This window comes from Phoca vitulina, unplaced genomic scaffold (assembly GCF_004348235.1).
Source record: "Phoca vitulina isolate PV1807 unplaced genomic scaffold, GSC_HSeal_1.0 scaffold90, whole genome shotgun sequence".
Lineage (NCBI taxonomy): Eukaryota > Metazoa > Chordata > Mammalia > Carnivora > Phocidae > Phoca > Phoca vitulina.
The window spans coordinates 3,096,348-3,121,212 of NW_022589793.1; the positions used below are offsets into that span (position 1 = coordinate 3,096,348).

A 24,865-nucleotide genomic window follows, 5' to 3' on the forward strand; every position below is an offset into this window, starting at 1 on the left:
CTACTTCTATGAATCTATGCCACAGAGATCTCAGAAACGATAGAATAATTTCCTTTAACCATCACAAACTAACAGAAAATTTGGAGGTACAGAAAAAGAACTTTTTTCTGGAACTAACTGCTGACACAATCTGGAAATAGACCCAAATACATGTCTCATCACCGTGGAATAAGTTATATTTCGTACAAGCTAGGAAATTCTCCTCAACACAATCACTGAAATCAGGAAATTAACATTGATGTTATCTAATCCTGAGACCACTTTTAAGCCCATAATTATCTTAATAATGTCTTTTTAGCAAAGGGATCCAGCTGAGAATCCCAACATTGCTATTTTTTTTTAAGATTTTATTTATTTATTTGAGAGAGAGAGCAAAGGGAGGGGCAGGAAGAGGGACAAGGAGACTCGAGGATGAGCAGGGAGCCCGAAGTGCTGCTCCATCTCAGGAGCCTGAGATCATGACCTGAGCTGAAATCAAGAGTTAGCTGCTCATTCGACTGAGCCACCCAGGCGCCCCTCCAACATTGCTTTTAGTTGCACCATCTTTCGTCTCTTTCAACCACAAACAGCTTTTCAGTCTTTCCTTGACTTTGATTAACCTTGACACTTGAAAGAATTACAAGCCAGTTATTCTGAAGAATGTGCCACAATTTTGTTGGTCTGAGCTTTCCTCACGATTAGGTTCAGGTTATGCACCTTTGAGAGGAACAGAGCTAGAGCTTCTCACTGCATCCTACCAAGTGCTGCTAGATTTTGAGGTGTCCCATTCCTGACGACATTCACTTTGATGGCTTGGTTAAGGTGGTGTCTTTCAGGCTTCTGTATTGTAAAGTTACTCTTTTCTCTTTAAGTGTCTTGTGGGAGGTGTTTCAATATTATATAAATATCCTGTTTCTCGTCAAACTTTTTGTTTGTGGAAATGGCCTATTGCATATTTTAAAATGTGTAATCTGGTACATTTTGACATATGTATACGGCTGTGGAACCACCACCATGATCAAGATAATAAACCTCCATCACCCACCAATATTTTCTCCTGCCTTTTTGTAATCTCTCTCACCTTTCCTGCGTCTTCCCCATCCCCAAGCAAGCCCTGATATACTTTCCATTGCTACAGAATAAGTTATGTTTTCTTTTTTTTTTTTTTTTTTATTTGAGAGAGAGAGAATGAGAGAGAGCAAGCACATGAGAGGGGGGAGGGTCAGAGGGAGAAGCAGACTCCCTGCCGAGCAGGGAGCCCGATGCGGGACTCGATCCAGGGACTCCAGGATCATGACCTGAGCCGAAGGCAGTCGCTTAACCAACTGAGCCACCCAGGCGCCCCTAAGTTATGTTTTCTAGAATTTTATTTGACTTGAGTGATAGTTTCTTCTTTCTTGAGGTCTGAGTTCTTTCTATCAGCATCATTATTTTAAAATTCATCCATGCTGTGTACAACAATAGTTCATTCCTTTTAAGTGCTGAAGAATATTCCATTATATGGATATACAGCAATTTGTTTCCTCTGTTGATGGACAATCAGGTGTTCCTAGTTTGGGGTTATTACAAATAAAGCTTCTGTAAACATTCACACACAAATCTTTGTATGAACAAATGTTTTCATGTCTCTTGGGTAAGTATCTAGGACTGTAATGGCTAGGTCATATGTCAGATGTGTGCTTATTTTCTTAAGAAACAATCAAAATGGCTTTCCAAAGTAATGGAGTGATTTTACATGCTTCCCAGCAGTGTATGAGAGTTATAGATGCTTCACATCTTCACCAGCAACAGTACGACCAGTCTTTTTTTAATTTTGGACACTTTTATAGGCGTGTGGTGTTATCTTACTGTGGTTTTAGTTTGCATTTCCCTAATTAAACTAAAGACGTTGAGCATGTGGGTATCTTATGAACTGAAGTGTCTGTTCAAATTTTTGGCCCATTTAAAAAATAAGTTGTTTTCTTATTATTGAGTATTATATCTCCTTTGTATATTCTGGATGCAGATTCTTTATTGGATACGTGATTGGCTGTATGCATATGTCAAAACTTATGTCCCAGTCAGTGGCTTGTTTTTTCATTCTCTGAATAGTGTCTTTTGAAGAGCTGAATTTCTCAGTTTTTATGCATTATGGATCATGTTTTTGGTAACTATGAAATCATTGCCCAACTCAAAGTCACAAAAATTTCTCCTATATTTTCTTCTATAAATTCCATAGTTTTTGTTTTCATATTTAAGCATAAGGTCCGTTTTGAGTTTATTTTTGTATATGTATTTTGTATATGATATAAGGCACGAGTTGAGGTACTATTTCTTCCATATGGATATCCAGCAGAATTGTCTTTGTACCCTTTGCTGAAAACAGATTGACCATAGGTGTATAGGTTTATTTCTGGATTTCCTGTTCTGTTACATTGACCTATTTGTCTCTCTTGATACCAATAACCTACTGTCTTAATTATTATTGCTTTCCAATAAGTCTTAAAGTCAGGTTGTCTACATCCTCCAATTTTGATCTTTTTCTTTTTTTTCAATTTTTATGTATTTATTTTATTTTTAAGTAAAGCTCTACGCCCTACGTGGGGCTTGAACTCATGACCCCAAGATCAAGAGTGGAGTGCTCTATGGACTGAGCCAACTAAGAACCCCAGTTTTGGTCTTTTCAAGATTGTTTTGGTCTTTTCAAGATTGTTTTGGCCATTCTTTTTTTTTTTTAAAGATTTTATTTATTTATTTGACAGAGACAGAGACAGCGAGAGCGGGAACACAAGCAGGGGGAGTGGGAGAGGGAGAAGCAGGCTTCCCGCTGAGCAGGGAGCCCGATGTGGGGCTCGATCCCAGGACTCTGGGATCATGACCTGAGCCGAAGGCAGACGCTTAACGACTGAGCCACCCAGGCGCCCCTGTTTTGGCCATTCTATCTCCTCTTCAGTTCTATGTGAGATTGAGAATCAACTTGCCAATTTTTACCAAGCCAAAAAAAGCCAAGCCTGCTGGGATTTTGATTATTATTGCGTTAAATCTATAAATCAATTTGGGAAAAATTGACATCTTACCAGTATTGAGCCTTCTGATCCTTAAGCACAATATATCTCTCTATTTATTTAGGTATTCTTTAATTTGTCTCAGCTATATTTTGTAGCTCTCTGTGTAGAGGTTTTGCACATGTTTTGTCAGATTTATCTCTATTTCATATTTTTTGAAAATGGTTGTGCTTTTAGTCCCAATTTCTTTTTTTTTAAGATTTTATTTTTAAGTAATCTCTACACCCAACTTGGGGCATGAACCCACAGCCCTGAGATCAAGAGTCATACACTCTACCGACTGAGCCAGCCAGGCACCCCTTTAGTTCCAATTTCTGATTGATCATTTCTATTGTACAGAAATGCAACGGATATTTTTTTTCTGTGTTGCTTTTGTACTCTACAACCTCGTTAAAGTCATTTATGAAATCTAGTAGCTCCTTTGGAGAGGCCATAGAATTTCTGCCAAGATCATCATATCATCTGTGAATAAAGATGGTTATATTTTTCCTTTCCACTCTTCTGCATTGGCGAGAAGCTCCAGAACAATGTTGAATAGAAGAGGTTCAAGCAAGCATTTTTGTCTTGTTCCTGATATTATACGAAAAATATTCAGTATTTCTTCATTAAGTATGATGTTAATTGTAGAATTTTTGTCCATGTCCTTTACCATGCTGAGCAAGTTCCCTTCTATTCCTAGTTTTCTATGAGGCTTTTGCTTTTGGGGGGATTTTTTGTTTTTAAAGATTTTATTTATTTATTTTAAGAGAGAGAGCGTGCACAGGCATGTTAGAAGGGGGAGGGGCAGAGGCAGAGGGAAAGAATCTCAAGCAGACTCCACTCTGAGCACAGAGCCCCACACAGGGCTCGATTTCACAATCCATGAAATCATGACCTGAGCTGAAACCAAGAGCCAGACGCTTAACCAACTGAGCCACCCAGGCACCCTGAGGTTTTTGTTTTTTTTAAATCAGTAATGGATACTGGATTTTGTCAAAAGCTTTCTCTGCATCTATTGAGATAAACATATGGTTTTTCTTTTATAGTTTTATAATATGATGAATTATGCCAATTGCATTTCTTTTTTTTAAAGATTTTATTTATTTGAGAGAGAGAAAGAGAATGAGTGGGGAGCGGAGCAAAGGGAGAGGGACAAGCAGACTCTAGGCTGAGTGCAGAGCCTGACACAGGATCCTGAGATCATGACCTGAGCTGAAATCAAGAGTTGGGCGCTCAACTGACTGAGCCACCCAGGTACCCTAATTGATTGCATTTCTGGAATAATACCACTTGGCTGTGGAATATTGTCTGTTTTATGTAGGGCTGAGTTTGGCAAAACTTTTTAAATTTGTACATTTGTGTTCATTAGAGATATTGGTCTGTAGTTTTCTTTTCTTACAATATCTTAGCCTTTGTCACTGGAGTGATGTGGACCTCACTGAAGGAATTGGGAAAGAGTACCTTCTCTTTAATTTTCTGGAAGACTTTGATAGGATTTGTATTATTTTATGTCTTAAATATTTGGTAGAGTAAATGAAGCCATCTGGACCTGGAGTTTAATTCGTGGGAAGTTTTTAATCACAAGGTCAAATTTTTATTTTTATTTTTTGTTATTTTTATTTATTTTTTAAGGGGGGAAGGGGCAGAGGGAAAGGGAGAGAGACAATTTTTAGCAGGCTTCACACTCAGCCTGGGCCTGATATGGGGCTCGATCTCATGACCCTGAGGTCATGACCTGAGCTGAAATCAAGAGTCAGATGCTTGACCAACTAAGCCACCAAGGTACCCCACAAAGTCAAATTTTTAAATAGATATGGGACTATGCAGGCCATCAATTTCTTCCCGATTGAGTTTTTTAGTTTGTGTCTTTCAAGGAATTTGTTCCTTTTACTTAAGTCACTGATTTTGTGGGTATAAACTGGTTCACAGTATTTTCTTATTGTCATTTTAGTCTCTACAGAATTTGCAGTAATATCACCTCACCTATTTCTGATATTACTACTTTGTGTCTTCCATCTTTTGTCTTGGCCAAAAGTTTGTAAATTTTATTGATTTTCTCAAAGAACTAGTTTTTTGTTTCATGGATTTTTCTCATTTATTTTTGTTTTCTGTTTCACTTATTACCACTCTGAGCTTTATTACTCCTTTTCTTCTCTTTATTTTGATTTTCATTTGCTCTTCTTTTTCTAGTGTCTTAGGGTAGAAACTAAGGTCATTGATATGAGACCCTCTTTTCTAATATGGATATTTAGTGGCTATAAATATCCCTCTACTGCATTAGCTACATTCTACAAATTGTGGTGTGCTGTGTTTTCATTTTCATATAGTCATACATTCTAGTTTTCCTTTTGATCTCTCCTTTGACCCTTGGGTTATTTAGAAGGGTGTTGTTTTGTTTCCAAATATTTTTTTCCCATCAGGGATTACTGTCTTTCATTACTTGATTTTCAATGTCTTAAAAACTGTTGTTTCATAAATTTTGTGTGGGTCTTTAGTTGTTTTAGGAGGGAGGGTAAATATAGCTTTGTTTGCTCCATCTCGGTTGGAAGTAGAAGTCTTTGTTCCTCATCAAACGTTGGATGGGTGGATGGATGGATGAATAAATGCAATACATTTGTATCTATACAAACATATAGTTTCCTATTTTATTGAGTGGGTTATAATCCCTTACTGTCCTTATTTTTTTTTTTAAGATTTTGTTTATTTATTTGAGAGAGAATGAGAGCTTGCACACAGAAGGAGAGGGAGAAGCAGACTCCCCACTGAGCAGGGAACCTGATGTGGAGCTCGATCCCAGGACCCCGAGATCATGCCCTGAGCCAAAGGCAGATGCTTAACCGACTGAGCCACCCAGGCATCCCCTTTACTGTCTTCATTTATTTTAATGTTAAAATTATCCCAAGTTTGGTCATTGAATATAAAAATTTTAAAATATAAAAATGTTTTCAATGTGACATTTCTCCATCCAAATGAATGGACTGAGAGTGAAGAAGATTGGCCCTCAAGGAAAAGCAGGATGCCATTATCACTTGGTCCATTCATAGAAAAAAAATCAGAAAACAACTGATTCTATTTTTAAGTAATCTGTACATCCAACATGGGGCTCGAATTTACAGCCCCAAGGTCAAGAGTCACACGCTCTACCAACTGAGCCAGCCAGGCACCACAATAACTGATTATTTTAACAGCGAATGTCTGAGGGACTTAGTAAGGGGCAGAAGTGCCCACTTTCTTCTCAAAGGGTGAAGGCATCTGGTGGATCTGATGGAAAACAAGTGCATTATAGAAAGAATGTTGTTTGCATCAACAAGATAAAGCAAACCCTAGAAGATCTAAGAAGCCAGGCAGATGTTTAGATGAATCTAGTTCTTGCTGGCAGTCAAGACGGTAACAAGCAAGTACCTGGGAGAACAATGAAGCTCCTTGACACAGATTATGGAACTCCTTGGAACAAAGGTATTCATTCTTCATCATTCAACAAGTATTAATTCAATGTTTAATACCTCCTAGGCACTGCTGTAGGTCTTGGGGAATACAACACTGAACCCAACAGAGAGGTCCCCACTCTCTGGGGCCTTCCATGCCAGCAGTGTTTGGATAAAATGAGTTATCTCATGAGAACATGTGAAATTCCAGCCATAAATGCTCACGGGGTTCTTTCCAGAGGACTGAGTTTCCACCTGAATAGGAGGGGACAAGAGTCAGCGACGTCTACATTAGTACTGGTACTTGAATCCCATCTACATTGTTATGAGGTCCAGAGAATCCCGGGGAAGGCTAGTCAAAACACTTGAACCAGGCTTTGAAGTAGGAGTTTGTTAGGTGGACGTAATAAGGAAGGTGTTCCACTCGGAAGAAATAACATGTTCAAGTCATAGAGGCATTGAAAAACATGAGAGAGTAGGGATGATTCAGTATCACTGGAACACAAAACAAGAATTCTAAGAAATTGGGCAGGCTTGATTAGTAAGAATTCTTGAAAGGCCTTTTATGCTAGGCAAGGGGGTTCAGATAGTATCCTACAGAATATAGAAAGCCATTCAGGAATTTCAAGCAGCAGCAATACCTGACCAGATTTACTTATTGAAAGACCATTTCGGTGGCATTGTGGATGTTTAGTTAGAGGGAGGGGAGCAATGCATGGAAGAACCACTTCTTCACTTATTATTATTAAGAGCCTAATATGTAGTAGGCATTGTGATAGATGCTAAAGATACAGTGAGAACAAGGCAGGCATGGTCCTTGCTCTCCTGGAGCTTACAAAGAATCCAGAGAATCGGGACACCTGGGTGGCTCAGTTGGTTGAGCAGCTGCCTTCGGCTCAGGTCATGATCCCAGGGTCCTGGGATTGAGTCCCGCATCCAGCTCCCTGCTCAACAGGGAACAGGGAGCCTGCTTCTCCCTCTGCCTGCCGCTCCCCCTGCTTGTGCGCTCTCTCTTTCGATCTCTCTGACAAATAAATAAATAAAATCTTTAAAAATAACCCAAACAAAGAATCCAGAGAATCAAAGATTAAACAAATAATGATGGAAATACTGCATCACAAATGTGCTCGTGCTTTAAAGAAGTAGAGAATGCCTTTAGAATATGTAACTGGGACACCTAACAGGTGGTGGTCAGGAAGTCCTTCCCGGGTGTGTTACAGAGGGGTTGGAGAATGAGTGGATGGCTAGCAGCGGCCTGGGTCAAGGAGCTGGGCACCTTTTAGAAAGTGAAAGAAGGGCCCTTGGATTACCTGGACTTAAGAGCAGGGGGAATGACCAGAGATACCACTGAGGAGACACCGCAGACCGTATTAAAAATGTTAGGCTTTGAATCAAGAGCCTTGGAAAGTCTTTGCATTATTTTAAGCTGGAGAGTCAGATGATTAAGTTTTCATTTTAAGAAAAAATCATGAAGGATGCTATGTGGAGAACGATTTCAAGAGGTGAAGAGTGAACATGTGCAGTCCTGGCCAGGGATGCAGAGCAACAGAACTCTTCCCGGGTTTGGAAGGGTAACCTAGTGTAACCACTTTAGAAACATTCTAGAGTTTCTCCTAGAGTTAGACTCTCATATACACTTATCCTGTGATTCAGTAATTGTGTTCCTAGCTATTTATCCAAGAGAAATAAAAACATATGTCAAATGTCCACAAAAAAAGATGTGTACAAAAAAAAGTTCTTAGCAGCTTTATTCATAATAACCCCAAACTGGAAATAACCCAAATGTCAATCAACAGAAGATGGTGAACAAGTTGTAGTACATTCACTCAATGGAATACTTCTCAATAATCAAAAGAAACACATTTCTGATACTTTCAACATCAATATCTCTCATAGACATTGAGCAAGAGAAGCCAGGCACAAAGGATAGATACATTGTATGACTCCATTTACATGAGTTCTAGAACCGACAATACTCGTTTATGGGGATAGAAGTCAGAAGCACAGTTTGCCGGTGGCAGGTGTACGTATGTGTTGCGGGTAGCAGATGAGCGACTGAAAAGGAGCCCAAGGGAATATTCTGGGGTGATTGACGTGTTCTATATATTGACTGTGGTAGTGGTTACATGTATGTATTTATTTGCCAAAACTTACTGAATTTTTCAGTTCACACAGGTGCATTTTATTTTACAAAAACTATACCACAACCAAAAAATAAAAGAGGGAGAAAGGGGAGAATCTGTGGAGTTTTTAGGGAGGTGGCAGTGGAGAAACAAAGGAAGGGAAATATAAGAGAGAAGTTTAGAGACAAAATAATTTGTTGATGCATTGGGTGAGGGGGAGGGAAAAGTCAAAACTGACTCTTAGGTTTCTGGCTGGGCAGCTCAGTGACTAATAGTGTTATTACTAATAGTGTTATTACCCTTGGGGATATGTTTGTGTGTGGTGGAGGAAGGGAGCAGAGCAGGAAGAAGGAGGCTCAGCTTTGACATGTCAGTCTGAGATGTCTGGGAGGCATCACTTGACCCCATTATACTACACTTACCCTGTTTTTCCTCCTCTCTCATTGGTTTCTTCCCTGGAGTATGAAACTTCCTCAAGACTATTCTCATTCCATAGCAGTGGTTCTCAATAAAATAATACCTCACCTCCATTCCTCAAGGGGTTTGGGAAAACCATTAAAAGTGGTTTCGGTTGTCACAAAGTGGTGGGGGGTGTGCTAAATTTCAGTGGATAGGAGCCGTGGGTGCTGGAGAGTCCCACAAAATGGAAAACTCCCTCTCTCGCTGGACACTCACACAGGTGGAAGGTGTGTTTATAATTATCCGAGGACCTAACTCCTTATGTTTTCAGTTTTAATAGACCCTAACGTTAATGCAATTGCCACGTCAATTGAAGGAGAATTATTGCCTAGTTGTTCAGAACTTGAAAGTTGTTCTGTATTCCAGAAAAATTTTGCCTCCAACATTACTATGGTTCTTGGTGTGTGAGTAATCAATGTGACACCACCATGTCAGTCTGCATTTGTAGTAGGGATTCTACACATAGCTGCTGGCATCTGCCTGCTTCACTGAAGCTTTCAGTGGAGACCATTCCCAAGCATTTACCTAGTGAAGGATATTTCATTTTATACTTACTTTTCTCTTATTTCTCTTTTAAATCAGAGATAAGTCATTATATACATGTTTTGAAATTATGTGTTAGGTAGATTATATTATCTATGATGATCATTTTGGGATAGTAAGGGGTGGTGTTATAAAATATTTGTTATTGGGGCACCTGGGTGGCTCAGTTGGTTAAGCCACTGCCTTCGGCTCAGGTCATGATCCTGGAGTCCCAGGATCGAGTCCTGCATCAGGCTCCCCACTTAGTGGGGAGTCTGCTTCTCCCTCTGACCCTACCCCTTTCATGCACTCTCTCACTCTCTCTCAAATAAATAAAATCTTAAAATAAAATAAAATAAAATAAAATATTTGTTATCAAAGGTCCTGCAGAGTCTACTATGGTTGAGATAAACCAGTCTACAATGTAGTGGTTAGTGACATGGGCTCAGGAGTCAATTTGCTTGGTTTTACTACCACAATTTATGTGACTTTGAGCAAGTTAATTATCCTCATCTGTAAAATGGGGATCACATTCCTACCTCATGAAGCCATGTGAGGAAAACAATGAATGTTTAGTTAATATTTGTAAAGCACTTAGAACAATGCATGCCTGACATATATTAAGTGCCAAATAAATTTTAAGAAAATAAGTACTCTCTCCAGGAAATCTAATTCATGTTCATGCCTTCAACTCCCATCTATACATTATTGTGGAAAATTTTCTAAATTTAAAAATATTTTGAGTGAGCTTTGCCTAAAAAATACATATGTAGATATATCATGATGACATTTGGTAAAGACTTGGGAGGAAAAAAAATCATTTTCTTTCAAGCACATGATTTCCCAAGTCAAGGTAGTCATTTACTCTTCCCAGTGAGATAAAGAAGAGAGGGTTGGAGAACACTTATGTTCTGGTAACCTCAGAAACCAAAGAAACAAGAACCCAAAGAAAGACAAATGGAGAAAAGGTCTTATTTAAATTTAAATTTGTATAGCCTCTGTTTCTTATTATGCTCACTAAGAAGAAGCAAGAAGTTTTCTGAGATAGTTACAGGTTATTTCTTAAAAAGTTATCGTTGGTTGTTAAACAAACAAAAAAAAGAAGATAGTAGGAAGGGAAAAATGAAGGGGGGGGAAATTGGAGGCGGAGATGAATCATGAGAGACTATGGACTCTGAGAAACAAACTGAGGGTTTTAGAGGGGAGGGGGGTGGGGGGATGGGTTAGCCCGGTGATGGGTATTAAAGAGGGCACGTATTGAATGGAGCACTGGGTGTTATACGCAAACAATGAATCATGGAACACCACATCAAAAACTAATGATGTAATGTATGGCGATTAACATAACATAATAAAATAAAATTTAAAAAAAGTTATTGTTAGAAAGGCATTTCATGTTATATCCAAATTCTCAAACTGTAAACTTCAACAATGAGCCATGCAAAATATTCTAATATTCATTGAATCTAGGGAATATGCTTGTTGTAGGAAATGGCATTTGCTTACTTCAATGAGCAGTGGTAATGAAACCCATTACTCTATATACAAGACCTCGTTTCTGGTTTATGTTCCAAATTGATTATGCGAGTAAAATAAAAATGGTGGCTCCAGTGGATTTAAAGCCAAATACAATGCAAAGCCTGTTTTCATCCACAAGGAGGACGCCCAAATGTAAACTTCCAGCCTGAGAACTTTCCTCTCCTGTTCCCTGGGTCCTGGTTGGCTGCCCCTCACCCTTCTGGTCTCAGGTGAAGCTTGACATTTTCAAAGAAACCTTCTTTGACCACATACTCTATGTTATGCTCCTTTGTTTTACACTTGCTTAGAACAACAGTCCTTCTGTGCAATTGTCATCGTTTGTAATTATACACTTTATAGTTTGCTTTAAAAAAAAAAACCTCTCTGCCCTGTTAGACTTACTCCACCAAAGTAGTCCCTCACATATGGCAGAGAACCAGGTCCTAACACGGTAGCTAGCATACAGTGGGTGCTCAATAAATATTCGTTGCATGGGTGATCCGTTATTTTGGCATTCTGGGGTATACACGTGAGATATGGGCTAAAGCTAGGAATTTGAAAATCATCTGCATTTAAACAGTGTTTAGACACAAGAGAATGTATGAGATCACCGATCCCAAGGAGAAAGTGGAGAGAGAGGGCGAAAAGTCTGGAACAGAGCCTTGGGGATCCTGACATTTATTTGGTATTAATCGGGAAATGCTGGCAAAGGATACAAAACAAAACAAAAAAAAGGAATGGATAGAGAGGTAAAAAGACATTCGGGGAGAATGTGCTGCCAAAACAGCCAAGAGACGAGGCTCTCAAAAGAAGGTAGGAGTGGCCGGTTGTGGAAATACAGCTAAGAACTAAGACCAGGTGAGAAATATTACCATTGAGTTTGACAGATTCAAGGTCATTTGTGACATTGATAAGAGCAACTTGGGGGGAGAAATAGCAATGTCAGGTGAAAATGGGTTGGGACAGGAGGTGAGCAACTGGAAGTAGCTGGTGTAGAATACTTTTCCAAGAAGCTTTGCTCAGAAGGAGAGCAGGAAAACGGAGCTGTGGAGGAGTGAGGAGGCATCAACTGAGTTTTTTGTTGTTATCGTTGTTTTCATTTATTTATTTATTTTACTCTAACGTCTTTATTGTTTTAAAACAATTGTCTACATGAATTACAGAATGGTCAGCAAATCCATTCAAAGAAATAACCCATTTCTCCATGTGAGGAGCAAGGAGCATTTTTGGAAAATCACTTGAACATGTATCTTTTTAAAAATAAAGTATAATGAACATACGGTGCTATATTAGCATCAGGTGTATAACATAATGATTCAACAATTCTGTACTTTACTCAGTGCTCATCATGATACGGTACGTGTACTTTTTTTTTTTAAGATTTTATTTGTTTATTTGACAGAGACACACAGAGAGGGAACACAAGCAGGGGGAGTGGGAGAGGGAGAAGCAGGCTTCCCGCCAAGCAGGGAGCCCGATGCGGGGCTCGATCCCAGAACCCTGGGACCATGACCTGAGCCGAAGGCAGACGCTTAATGACTGAGCCACCCAGGCGCCCCGCGATATGTATACTCTTAATCCCCTTCACCTATTTCACTCATCCCTTTACCCTGTTTTGTATGTTTTCTTTTTAAATTTTAATTCCAGTATAGTTAATATACAGTGTTATATTAGTTTCAGGTGTACAATGTAATGATTCAACAATTCTATACGTTATTCAGTGCTCATTGTGTTAAGTATTTTTTTTAAGTGGAAGTTACTAGAATATGTATGATAATGCGAAATATTCAGTAGAAAGAGAGACTACTTATTTAGTAATGAGAAATGATAATAAGAAGACAACATTCCTTAGAAGTTTACTGATAAGGAATCCCTGCTGGTCTTACAAGGTCATTCTTCTTTGATCTACCTCTATGCATAAGAGCTCATTAAAAAGTGATTAGCATGACTTCATAATGCAGCCCTGGAGGGGTCATGTCAAATCACTCTGGAAAGATCATCAAGAAATGCTACTTTCTCAACTTCCCTGGGGCTGGGAATTAGCTCTAGGGTTTCCCAATCTTAGGTGCTAATGGCATTTTGGTTCAGATACTCTCGTGTTGTGGAGCTGTCCTTTGCATTGTAGGATGTTTAGCAGAACCCCTGCCCTCTACCCAGTAGATAGTAGTAGCTTCCAGTTGTGACAACCCAAAACCAGACATTGCTAAATATCCCAATTGACAACCAGTGGGTTATTCAAGCCTAAGGAAGTCTAATTTTTTAAAAAATCAGCTAATCTTAACAGCTCTGTAAATGTTGGTAGTTTTCATTGTGTTACGCTGTCATGGAAAATTATTCATAAACCTGGTATGAAAGCATACTGTGCTATACATACATGTTCATATTTTTTAATTCCTAAAGAAGTGATGTAATATAATTTTTAACATTTTAAGTAGAAAGAACCATAAAAGAAAACCAAACCAAATATATGTATGGATGGACCTTAGGGATGATGGCCGGAAAAGGAAAGTCACTTAGCATTTATTTGGTGCCCTTTACATTTTACATTGTGTAAACCTGATTTTTTTTAAAAGATTTTATTTATTTGACAGAGAAGGAGAAAGTGCACAAGCAGGGGGAGAGGCAGAGGGAGAGGGAGAAGCAGGCTCCCCACTGAGCAGGGAGCCCCACGAGGACTTAATCCCAGAACCCTGAGATCATGACCTGCGCGGAAATCAAGAATCCCAACGCTTAACCGACTGAGCCACCCAGGCGCCCCACCTGATTTTTTTTTTTTAAGGTTTTATTTTTGGGGCGCCTGGGTGGTTCAGTCAGTTAAGCGTTGGATTCTTGATTTCCGCTCAGGTCATGATCTCAGCATTCTGAGATCAAGCCCTGCCTTGGGCTCAGTGCTGGGCTTGGAGCCTGCCTAAGATTTTCTCTCTCCCTCTGTCCCTCCCTCCTCCCTCTGGCCCTCTCCTTAAAAAAACAAATTTTATTTTTTAAGTAATCTTTACACCCAATGTGGGGTTCAGAGTTACAACCCCAAGATCAAGAGTCACATTCTCCACCAACTGAACCAACCAGGCGCCCCTATAAACTTGGTTTTCTTAATTGTGTGTTTTAACATGCTCATTGTATAAAAATGAAACAAAACAAAAAAGCCAGATACATGAAGAAAATTAAAATCTTCATAATACCATCCCTGAACATTTTGGTGCATATGCTTTAGGACTTTCTGTGCAATCATTCATTTATTCTTTAACTTATTTATTACACATCTCCCTCAGAGAGGATAAAAACGGGGCAGTGAAAGGAGGTTTTGTTTTTTTAATGGGAGAGATTTGGGCATGTTTTAAAGCCAGTGGAAAGAAAGACCTAGTTTAAAAAGAGGAAAATGGGATGATCCTTAGAGTGAGGTTTGCGAGAAGGAATGGATTTTAAGCACAGAAAGGAGGGATCATTTTTTGATTAGAAAAAAAAAAAGGCGTTTTGAGAGGACGGAAAGAAGATCCACATAGACACAGGAACACATGTATCTTATTGTATCTACATGTAAGTATATTGCTGTATCTACCTGTAGGTATGTATGAATCTCCCATGGACACTTAGGTAGGTATTTTTACTTTACTACACATATGTATCGTATTGTATCTACATGTTTCCTACCGTGGGAGCGAGTTTGGAACCCGCTTTCTCACTTACTCTATTGTAACCACTTGCCCCCACGCCGTTACTCTTCCCAACATTTTTGCAGTACCCTAACGCACGCCAGTAGTTCAGTTTTTAAAGCCACCTCAGTGTTGGACATTTTGGCCGTTTACAATTTTTCACCATCATCATTGCCGTGACTTAACATGTTGACGGTGAACTATTTGTAGATATCCAGGATTGTTTTCCGAACAGAAATTCGTGCCAGTGGAATTGCTGAGTCAAACAGTCTGCAAAATTCGGTGGATAAAAATCGCTTTTAAGCCTCATAGTCCGCCTCAGGTATGCATTCTTTACCTGAGGAGGAAGCAGAGGAGCAGAGAGGTTAAATAACTGGCCCAAGGTCAAAAATAATTACAAGTGGCGGATTTCAAAAGCCGCGCGAGCTCATCTTGCTGCGGCAGGGGTAGAATTTGCGGTTTAGCCTTTTTTTTTTTTTTTTTGGTGTGTTTCGGTGGGGGAGGGGCCGGGCGGCAGGGAAGGAAACTTGTGTCGCAGCAAAGAAGGAGGAGGAGGAGGGGCGGGACTCCAGTCGGATCGCAGCCGGACGAGGCGACAGAGGCTGGGCCCGGGCTCGGCGGGCCCCCCAGCCGCTGTGCGGGGCGCCTCGGAGGCGGTGACCCCCCACTCAGGGAGGTCTGGCCGCTAGCCGCGAGCCGCACCCGGGCGGTTGCCAAGGGCCTGCCCCGGCTGCTGGGTTAGTTGCTACGGCCTCCATCTTGAGGCCGGTGGCCGCGGCGCCCCCGGAAGGGGTTGCCGAACAGGGCATTCACTTCCGGTCTGGGGCCTGCGGCGGCGGCGGTGGCGGCGGCGGCGGCGGCAGCGGGTCGGTGTAGAAAATGGCGCTGGTGCAGCGGCTCGGGCCTCTCCCCGCGGCGCTGCGGAGGGCTTGAGGCTCGCGAGCCTCACTCGCCGCGCCCCACTTGCTCGTGCACTTTACACACATGAGGTGAGTGGGGCGGGGGCCTCCATGCGGGCGGGAGGAGCCTGGGGCACTGCCGCAGGGCCCCGCGACCGCGGGCGGCGGCGGCGGGCGTCCCCGAGACCTCGGGCCCCGGCTAGGGGGGTGCGGGGGCGCCGCTGCGGAGGCCGGGCGGGAGGCCCGGAAGGGCCGCGCTGCGCCCCTGGGGCCGGGCCGGGGGCTGCGGCTCGCCCGCGCCGCCTGCCCGCAGTCCGGGCTGCAGCCCCGCAGCTTTGTGAGCACCCCCGGGCTCCCCTCCCCCCCCATCCGCCCCGGCGCGAGCCTCTGCCGCAGCAGCTCCGTTTTCACGCGCATCTCTCCCTCTCTCTCTTTCTTTTCTCTTGCAGAGAATTGGAAGCTAAAGCTACCAAAGACGTAGAAAGGAATCTTAGCAGGTAAGATGGGCGAGCTTCCGTCTGTCGCCCCATTAATCGTGTGTTTCCACTCTGGTTCGCCCTTTCTGGGTGTAGAAGTTCCCCCGTGTCATTTTCTTTTCGCTCGCAGGGAATAGACATTCGGGAGAAGAGGCCGGAGGGAATATTGGATGGAGGGATTGCGGGGAGATGCGTAATTACGCGTGTGTTCTTTTCTTTGGGGGAAGAAAAAACAGCGAAAAGCAATTCTTGTAAACTTAGTTAAAGCATTCTCACCCTTTTAGAATTTAATTAGGGGACTTGTGCATTAATTACTATTGTAAATGGTTGCAGGCATTGTGTGACTCATGATTGAGGCGGCCCTTATGGCGGGCTGTCAAACTGTTTTGGCTTCCCCGTTATTACTTTGTAACTCAAATTGTTGCCTTTATAAGAAGATACTATGTTCGCATTTTCCCTCCCCAACACATTGTAGTCAGGCAGATTCTGTTGCACTGGAAACAGTTTTGCCCTTGAACTTTACGGAGCATAAACTGCGTTTTGTTTTCTTTTGAAACTACATTTGTGTCTATGTTCGGTGTGTGCTCTTTTTTATCAACTGGTAAAATAATTAAAAAATCTGTTCCCAGTAAGTGGTTATCGTTTCTACTGGGCCTGAGTGTTTTTGCACTGGTAACTTAAATCATCACCACAAAGGGAGTTTTTTTGGTTTTTAAACGTTGCCTTTATGGAAACGTTTAGCTTTAGTGAGCTGTAATTGCTTAAAGCTCTGATCAGAGTATTGCACCGTATTTAACTCTTTTTCAAATTCATTTTCTTACGGTCTTTTCTTTATTGGCCGTTTTCTTTTGAATCATATCGGGAGACTCAGAGAAACTTCTAGATGAACCTTATCAGTGAGCTGCTTTCTTTTTCACTTGGACAGGATAAAATAAAATCTCTCCTATCTCAGGTCTTAATGTAGTTTGTCCTTAACGATGATAAGTTTTAGGTTTATGGTGAGGTTAATAACACTCAGTTCAAATCATATGAATATTTTTCACCATATAAAATCATCCCAAATTGCTGGTCTTTTGAGTTTTATAGATATTAATCTGTTAAGGTGATAGTTAAAAATCTTTTCAGTGGGTGAAGGATGGACATCATTGGCTTACCGAATAAGAGATTTTCTTATAGTTATCATTTCTTATAATAATGGGGACTGGTTCAAGGAAATCAAGCCTGACATCACTGATTAAACAACTGTTCTTTGGACATTTAATAAGTTTTGTTGTCAAAAGCTTTAAAAAAAAATGTTAAGATATGAGACCATTAAAGAAAACAGGTTGAATTTTCAGTAGCAGAAAGGAGCTTGGAGTCTATTTCTCCTCCCATTTTTGCTTTGTCAGGTAACTATATCAGTATAATTTCTATGGAGGTTTTCTGGGGCTTAATTAAAAATTGCCTCTACCACAGGTATAATTTTCATAATCTATTATAGTTGGAGAGAACTTAAGAGTCTCTATATGGGTTATGTATCAGAGTTTGAATCCCAGCCCTGCCACTTAAAATATGACCTTGACTCTTGGCAAATCACTTAGCCTCTTTGTGTGTAATCTATAAAACGAGAGGTTTGGGCCAATCAGTTCCTAAGGTGTGTGAGCCCCCTTGGGTTGTATAAAAAGGAGTTAAATGTCATTTGTGGCCACAGAGAATATGTACAATCTGGTAGGAAGACTGTCATATGTCCATAAATAACTAATACAAGGTAGATGGTGTAGAGGTTAAGTTACCATCTCATCCCATATTTGAGGATGGCTCTACAGTAAGTCATCAGGCATGAAAAGGAAGAACAATTACTAGGAGGTTACAAGGCAGCACATCAAGACTGTGAGAGGGTAGCATTGCCTAAAGGTTAAAAGGTTCCAAGGAGGGAGAGGTGTGATTAGGTGGGCAAATGTTTTCCTTCTACTCCGTCTCTAGCTCTCTGCTTCCTTTTTTCCAAATAAGGAGAGTGTGTATGTCTTGAAGCATTTATGCTTTCCCAGGAAATCAAGGCATTATTCTGTATTCCTTTAGCAAACATTTCTTGAGCATCTTCTATGTTCCAAATGCAAGGCTAGGCACTTGGGAGGGGAAGAGCAGAAATAGCTATATGTACTGAATGCTTACTATCTGCCTGGCGCATTCTTCTGAAGACTTTGCATGGACTCATCCGATCCCTGGATCACTGTGTGAGGTAGGTACTATTATTCCTGTTTTACAGATGATGACTTTGAGGCACAAAGAGGTTAAGTAACTTTCAGGAAGCCACATCACTGGTATTGGAGGAGCTGTCAGGCTTCAGATCATATTGTATCGTCTCTTACTAGAGGCATGGTTCTTCATCTTGAAAAATTTGAAAATATCTTTGAGGAGGCAGAACCCACAGGTACATTCGATACTACTAGATCAGAGTTTCTTAACCTGGGCTCTGTTGACGTTTTTGGACCAGAGAATTTATTATTGTGAGGTCTGCCCTGTGCCTTGTGGGATGGTCAGCAGCATCTGCTTGTAGCATTCCCCGCCCAGTCGTGACATTCAGAAATGTCTTTAGAGGGCACCTGGGTGGCTCAGTTGGTTAAGCGACTGCCTTTGGCTCAGGTCATGATCCTGGAGTCCCTGGATCGAGTCCCGCATCCGGCTCCCTGCTCAGCAGGGAGTCTGCTTCTCCCTCTGACCCTTCCCTGTCTCATGTGCTCTCTCTCTCTCATTCTCTCTCTCTCAAATAAATAAAATCTTAAAAAAAAAAAAAAGAAATGTCTTTAGATATTGCTAAATGTTCTCTGGGGGGCAAAATCACCCCCAGTTGAGAACCGTCATTCTAGATCTTCATATTCCCCGAAGATAACCAAACGTATGAACTTTTAATGTTAAATATTTAAATGTTAAATTAATTTTTACATCTTTAATACCATGGAAGTCCAAATCCTATTGTGTGGGCCCCTAGTTTGAGCCCTCTAGTTTCTGAATGTCAGTGTTGTGTTGCCATTCTCCTTTCCCTCTGCTAAGTGGCAAATCTTTTTTTTTTTTAAGATTTTATTTATTTATTTGAGAGAGAGAAAGTAAGTGAGAGAGAGCACGAGTGGGCATGAAGCAGAGGGAGGAGAAGAGGGAGAAGCAGACTCCCCACTGAGCAGGGAGCCCGATGCGGGACTCAGTCCCAGGATCCTGAGATCATGACCTGAGCCAAAGGCAGATGCTTGACCAGCTCAGCCACCCAGGCGCCCCAGTGGCAAATCTTCAAGGCAGTGTGCCAGGTAGCCAGGGCCAGTTAAACAAAATTGGCATAAGAGAAATTTAGTTTACTACCTGGGGTAAGCTATATTTCTTAATTCACTGTTGGCCATTAAAATTGTCACTTTATGTCAGTATCATGGGCATTCAAAAGAGGGAACTGTAATGTCTAGATGGGGGTGGTCACCACTGGAACTGAACTTTATTTTTTTTTAATTTTTTAAAAAAAATATTTATTTGAGACAGAGAGAGTGCACAAGCAGTAGGGGCACAGAGGGAGAGGGAGAAGCAGGCTCCCCACTGAGCAGGGAGCCTGATGTGGGTCTCTATCCCAGGAACTTGAGATCATGACCTGAGCCAAAGGCAGACGCTTAACCAACTGAGCCACCCAGGCGCCTCTAGAACTGAACTTTAAAGTATGAAGTCAATTTTGAAAGGCAGAGAAAAGGGCAGTATAAAAACAACAGAACTAATGGCACAAAATCCAGGAAGTACAGGGAGTTTTTTTTTGTTTTGTTTTGTTTTGTTTTTTTAAGATTTTATTTATTTATTTGACAGAGAGAGAATGAGAGAGAAAGCACATGAGAAGGGGGAAGGTCAGAGGGAGAAGCAGACTCCCTGCCGAGCAGGGAGCCCAATGCAGGACTCGATCCAGGGACTCCAGGATCATGACCTGAGCCGAAGGCAGTCGCTTAACCAACTGAGCCACCCAGGCACCCGTACAGGGAGTTTTGAAATAGCAGTGGGTGGTTTGGTTGGATTGACGTGGAAGAGCAGGGGCAGATGCAGAGGTTCTTGAATATTAAGTTGGGGACTTCTGGCATAGATCTTTTCGGTAGTATGGAGCTATTACATGCTGTTGGGTAGGGTAGTGTGATATGATAGAATAAGGCAGATGTTGATGAAGACCTGAATTACAGTGGTGGGAGAAAAGAGCTGAGAGTGGGAGATACTGAGGAAGTGGAATCTGGGATTTGGCAGCTAACTAAGCTGGGATTAGTTGTGAGAGGGGTCTAAACACCATCTTGGGTGAATGGGAGATTGACCCAGCCTCTGAACAGAAGAGAGGTTAGAACAGAAATAGGAGTTTGGTGAGAGAAGATGGTAAGTTACATTTTCTAGTTGTAAAAAAAATCTAAGACAACTGATATAATTAAAAAAAAATTATTTTGGAGGCCAGAGCCATAGAATCATTCAGTGTTTAGAGCCGGACCATGACATCAGAGAGACCGGCCAGTATTCTGATCTCTTCCATTTTACAAATGAGAAAGCTATAGGTAAGACAGATCCAGTAACTTAGTCAAGGTTATATTCTCTCAAGTGACAGAGCTGGGATTCCAACAGGCCTTTTGACTCTAACTACTGAGGTCTTACAAATGTGCAATATTTTATACGCACAATAGAAAAACAACTTTGGTTTCTCCTTTCTGAAAATGGAAGAACACTTATCTCAATGTATTTTGTTCCATTTTAGTAATTAATTTATTACTATAATGTAGGGTATATTGTCTAACAAAAAAGTTACATACTTCATGTTAGCTGATTTTTCCCCCAAAACCAACTATTAAAACACCATCATTTAAGAAAAATTGTTAAAGATGCTGTAATGCCATGTAATGTAGCATCTAAACTGGGACATTGTTATCTGAGGCACTTTTGCCTGGGACAGGTGCTAAATAAGAAAAGACTAGGGACAACAGGAATAAACCAGAGCATTAGGTCTCTCTAGTTAAGGTGGACCCTACTCTTGGAATTCATCAACCTTTATCTGAAAAAAGAAATATATATATTTATCTTCCAATTTTGTTAAGCTTTTCTGTTGCCTTCCTGTGATAACGGTTTGTAGGCCAACAAATTCATATTGGTAGGTTTCTTTCTAGCTTAATTTGGCAGCTATGTGGGGGCGCCTGGGTGGCTCAGTCATTAAGCGTCTGCCTTCGACCCACGTCATGATCCCAGGGTCCTGGGATCGAGCCCCGCATCGGGCTCCCCGCTCGGCGGGAAGCCTGCTTCTCCCTCTCCCACTCTCCTGCTTGTGTTCCCTCTCTCGCTGTCTCTCTCTCTGTCAAATAAATAAATAAAACCTTAAAAAAAAAAAAAAAATTTGGCAGCTATGTGGTAAGTCAATTGATAGAATAAATGAATCACAAACTGTAAGCTTAATTTAAAAATGCGTAACAACCCTCTGTGGAAAATTTAAATAGGAACATCATTAAAAAGTCTGAGTACCACTCTGTAACCTCTTGTGTTTTTGGCATCTGAAGTAAGTCTGCAAGTATAAATTAAAGTCCCTTACAGTTCTGTTTTCTGACAACCTCAGAAGCATTTCCCATGATTGGAGAGACTAAAATAGAATGTGCTGTATGTTTTCTGCTCAGACAGACTTATGACAGTCTCTCACTCAAAGTCAAGAAAATGTCCTCCCATTTAAAATTTTTAAAAAATCATTCTAACCTTCAGCAAAATAGCAAGAATAAGGTGGTGAACACCTGTATCTCTCCCTAGGTTTACCGATTATTAATATCTTGCCATATCATTTTATCATGTCAGTTCATCCCTAAGTAAGACAACACCCATCTCCTGAGAACAAGGGCATTCTATATAACAATCACATTATCACGCATGGGTAAGTTTAACGTTGTCACAATGCCTTTCTGTCCATATTCAAATTTTCCCAACTATCCCAGTAATATCTTTTTAAATATGTTGGGGTTTTTTCCCCTTCATTCCCTTACCCAGGGTTGCTTATAGTTGTCTGTAATTTCCCTACATCAGGAGCTGCTCCTTACCCTTTTCTTCCCCTTTCATGACATTGACATCTTGGAATAGTCCAGACTAGTTTTTGCAGGCTTCAGTTTGGATTTTTCTGATGGTTTCTGTAGGATTAGATTCAGTGAAACCTTTTTGGCAGGAATAGTGCATAGGTGATGTGCTCTAAGGACATCACGTCAGGCTCCTGCCCCCACTATTTTTAAGCAGATTAGCTGAAAGTGGACCCAGTACTTTACTTTTACCTTCATGCTCACTCTGTTTCTTTCATTTTCAGACATGCCAACAATTAGGTCAAACTGAGATACAATTTTAAATAGTTGAGGTTACAGTAATTACAGGTCTTCGTGTTTAAACTGATCGCTTGTAACGATTGCACTTTTTTGAAGGGTCATTCTGAAGGTAGCTCCCTAATTGTTAGACATAAAAGTTGCTTGTTTTCAACTTTCACCACTGATAAACTGATAACCCGGGAAAGAAAATGAAACATAGAGCTTGGGCTTCTGATCTGCATCCTGAAAGGATGCCCCACTGAACAGAGATTCTCATCCTGGATTCCATACAGGGATACAGATGGTATGAAGCAGTTTGAAAAATTGAATGTGTGCTTTAAAAAAAGAGATGGTCCTTAGCATTTATCTGGTTTCAAAGGGTCATGGCTCCCCAGAGAGTAAGAAACAACTTGTTACAGGGAGGATATCAGAGAAGCTGAATAGTAGCAACAAAAAGGGAGATTTTAAGATTGAAAGAGAGAAAGTAACGTTCGACAAAGGCGTAGTTTCTTTCTTAAAAAAAAAAAAAAAGAAGAGGACCCATGGAAATAAATATAGTTTAAATTTCCTATGAAGGTGGTCTTATTTTAAAAATGATTTGCATACTCTGGGCGTGTGAGTTGGCTTTGAAGCAGAAATCCTAGCCTTTCTACTCTTGTAACTAGGGAAGAGCATTTTGAATCTGCAGCAGTATGTTGTATGCTGATGACTCAGCCGACTTCCAGCTTCAGATGGAATGTGCACAACAGATTGAAACCCGCTTAAGGAATTTTATACTTTGAACCTTACAAGATATTTTCTGCAAACAGCGATTGATTGGATTTGGTATAATAACCAACAAGATTAAACCGAGTCACTTGTTTGCTGTTCTTACTGGGGTGTTGAGTCAGCTAGCATTTACTGAGCAGCTTGCTGAAGTGATAATTGAATATTTTTATAATTTTGACATCTGTGTTTTGTTGACTTTGGTCTTTTCTTATTCTTTTGAAGTATCCCTCTAAAACACAAGGAAATAGTACTATGTGGTGCTCAAATATGCACTGCTTTTAAATGTGTTTTTCAGCATTACCTCACTGTTCGATAACTGACCATACAAAGGATGTCAGAGAGAGAGGTTTCGCTCAGTATTCTCCTTGTGAAGCTCTAGGTGATGTGAGGCGTATGCGTATGTGAGACTCTTCCCATGTGAAGATAGGAAGGGGCGTCATGTGCATCCTCTACACTGCTGCAACTTTTTTTTAAAGATTTTATTTGAGAGAGAGAGAGAGCATGAGCAGGGGGGAGGGGCAGAGGGAGAGAGAGAAGCAGACTCCCTGCTGAGCAGGGAGCCCGATGCGGGGCTCAATCCCAGGACCCTGGGATCATGACCTGAACTGAAGGCAGACGCTTAACTGGCTGAGCCACCCAGACATCCCTACACTGCTGCAACTGAATCAACCTCAAGCCACAGCTCTGAGCTTGTCCCTTGGTATTTCTTCGAAACCTTGGCTAGCTCCCCAGTGACTGACTGGAAGTTAAGCCCAAACTCTTGCTATGCTCAGCTTATCTATCTCTTTAGTTTTGTCCCTTCTACACTTGCCCTATCCTCAACTCTTCCTCTGAATGTTTCTCTCAGTTTCTCCCTCATTTTTTTTTTTTTTAAAGTAGATTCCACACCCAGCATGGAGCCCAACACAGGGCTTGAACTCACGACCCTGAGATCAAGACCTGAACTGAGATCAAGAGTCTTATGCTCAACCGACTGAGCCACCTGGGCACCCCCATCTCCCTCAAAACAATTTTTTTTAAAGATTTTATTTATTTATTTGACAGAGAGATAGAGCCAGAGAGCACAAGCAGAGGGAATGGCAGAGGGAGAGGGAGAAGCAGGCTCCCAGCTGAGCAGGGAGCCCGATGAGGGACTCGATCTCAGGACCCTGGGATCACGACCTGAGCCGAAGGTAGATGCTTAACCGACTGAGCCACCCAGGCACCCCATACCAGGTTTTTTTTTTAAAAGCTTTTCCTTGTTTATTTAAGTAATCTCTACACTCAGTGTGGGGCTTGAACTCACAACCCCAAGATCAAGAGTCCCATGCTTCTCTGATGGAGCCAGTCAGGCGCCCCACTATACCACATTTTCTTTATCCATTCATCAGTTGATGGGCATTATTAGGGTTTTCAGTTTAGGGCTATTATGAAAAACGGTGCTGTGAACATTCCTGGATGAGTGAACATAATGCTTTCAATTCTCTTGGCCACATACCTAGAAGTGGAATTGCTGGGGCATATGGTAATTCTGTGTTTAACTTTGTGAGGAACTGCCAGACTGTTTTCAAAGTATCTGAGCCATTTTACTCTCCCACCAGTGATGTATGAGGGCTCTGGTTTCTCCTCACCAACACTTGTTACTGTTTGTTTTTATTGTCGTCAACTTGGTGTGAAGTGGTATCTCAATGTGGTTTTGATTTGCATTTCCCTAATAACTAATGATGTGAGCATCTTTTTGCATGCTT

The 24,865-nt window shown here is 41.1% G+C and overlaps 1 protein-coding gene across 13 annotated transcripts in view; it reads left to right on the forward strand.

Moving 5' to 3' along the window:
• The window catches only part of TNRC6A (trinucleotide repeat containing adaptor 6A), a 196,662-nt gene that overhangs the window by 80,212 nt on the left and 91,585 nt on the right, over window positions 1–24,865 (forward strand). For 10 of the 13 annotated variants that reach the window (XM_032396256.1, XM_032396257.1, XM_032396259.1 and 7 more), the window contains one exon: window positions 16,048–16,095. In XM_032396256.1, coding sequence (XP_032252147.1) covers window positions 16,048–16,095 — 48 coding nt within the window. Of the gene's footprint in view, window positions 1–14,108; window positions 14,584–15,492; window positions 15,689–16,047; window positions 16,096–24,865 lie in introns of those variants that run through there. The other 3 variants (XM_032396265.1, XM_032396258.1, XM_032396267.1) reach the window with 3 other exon arrangements.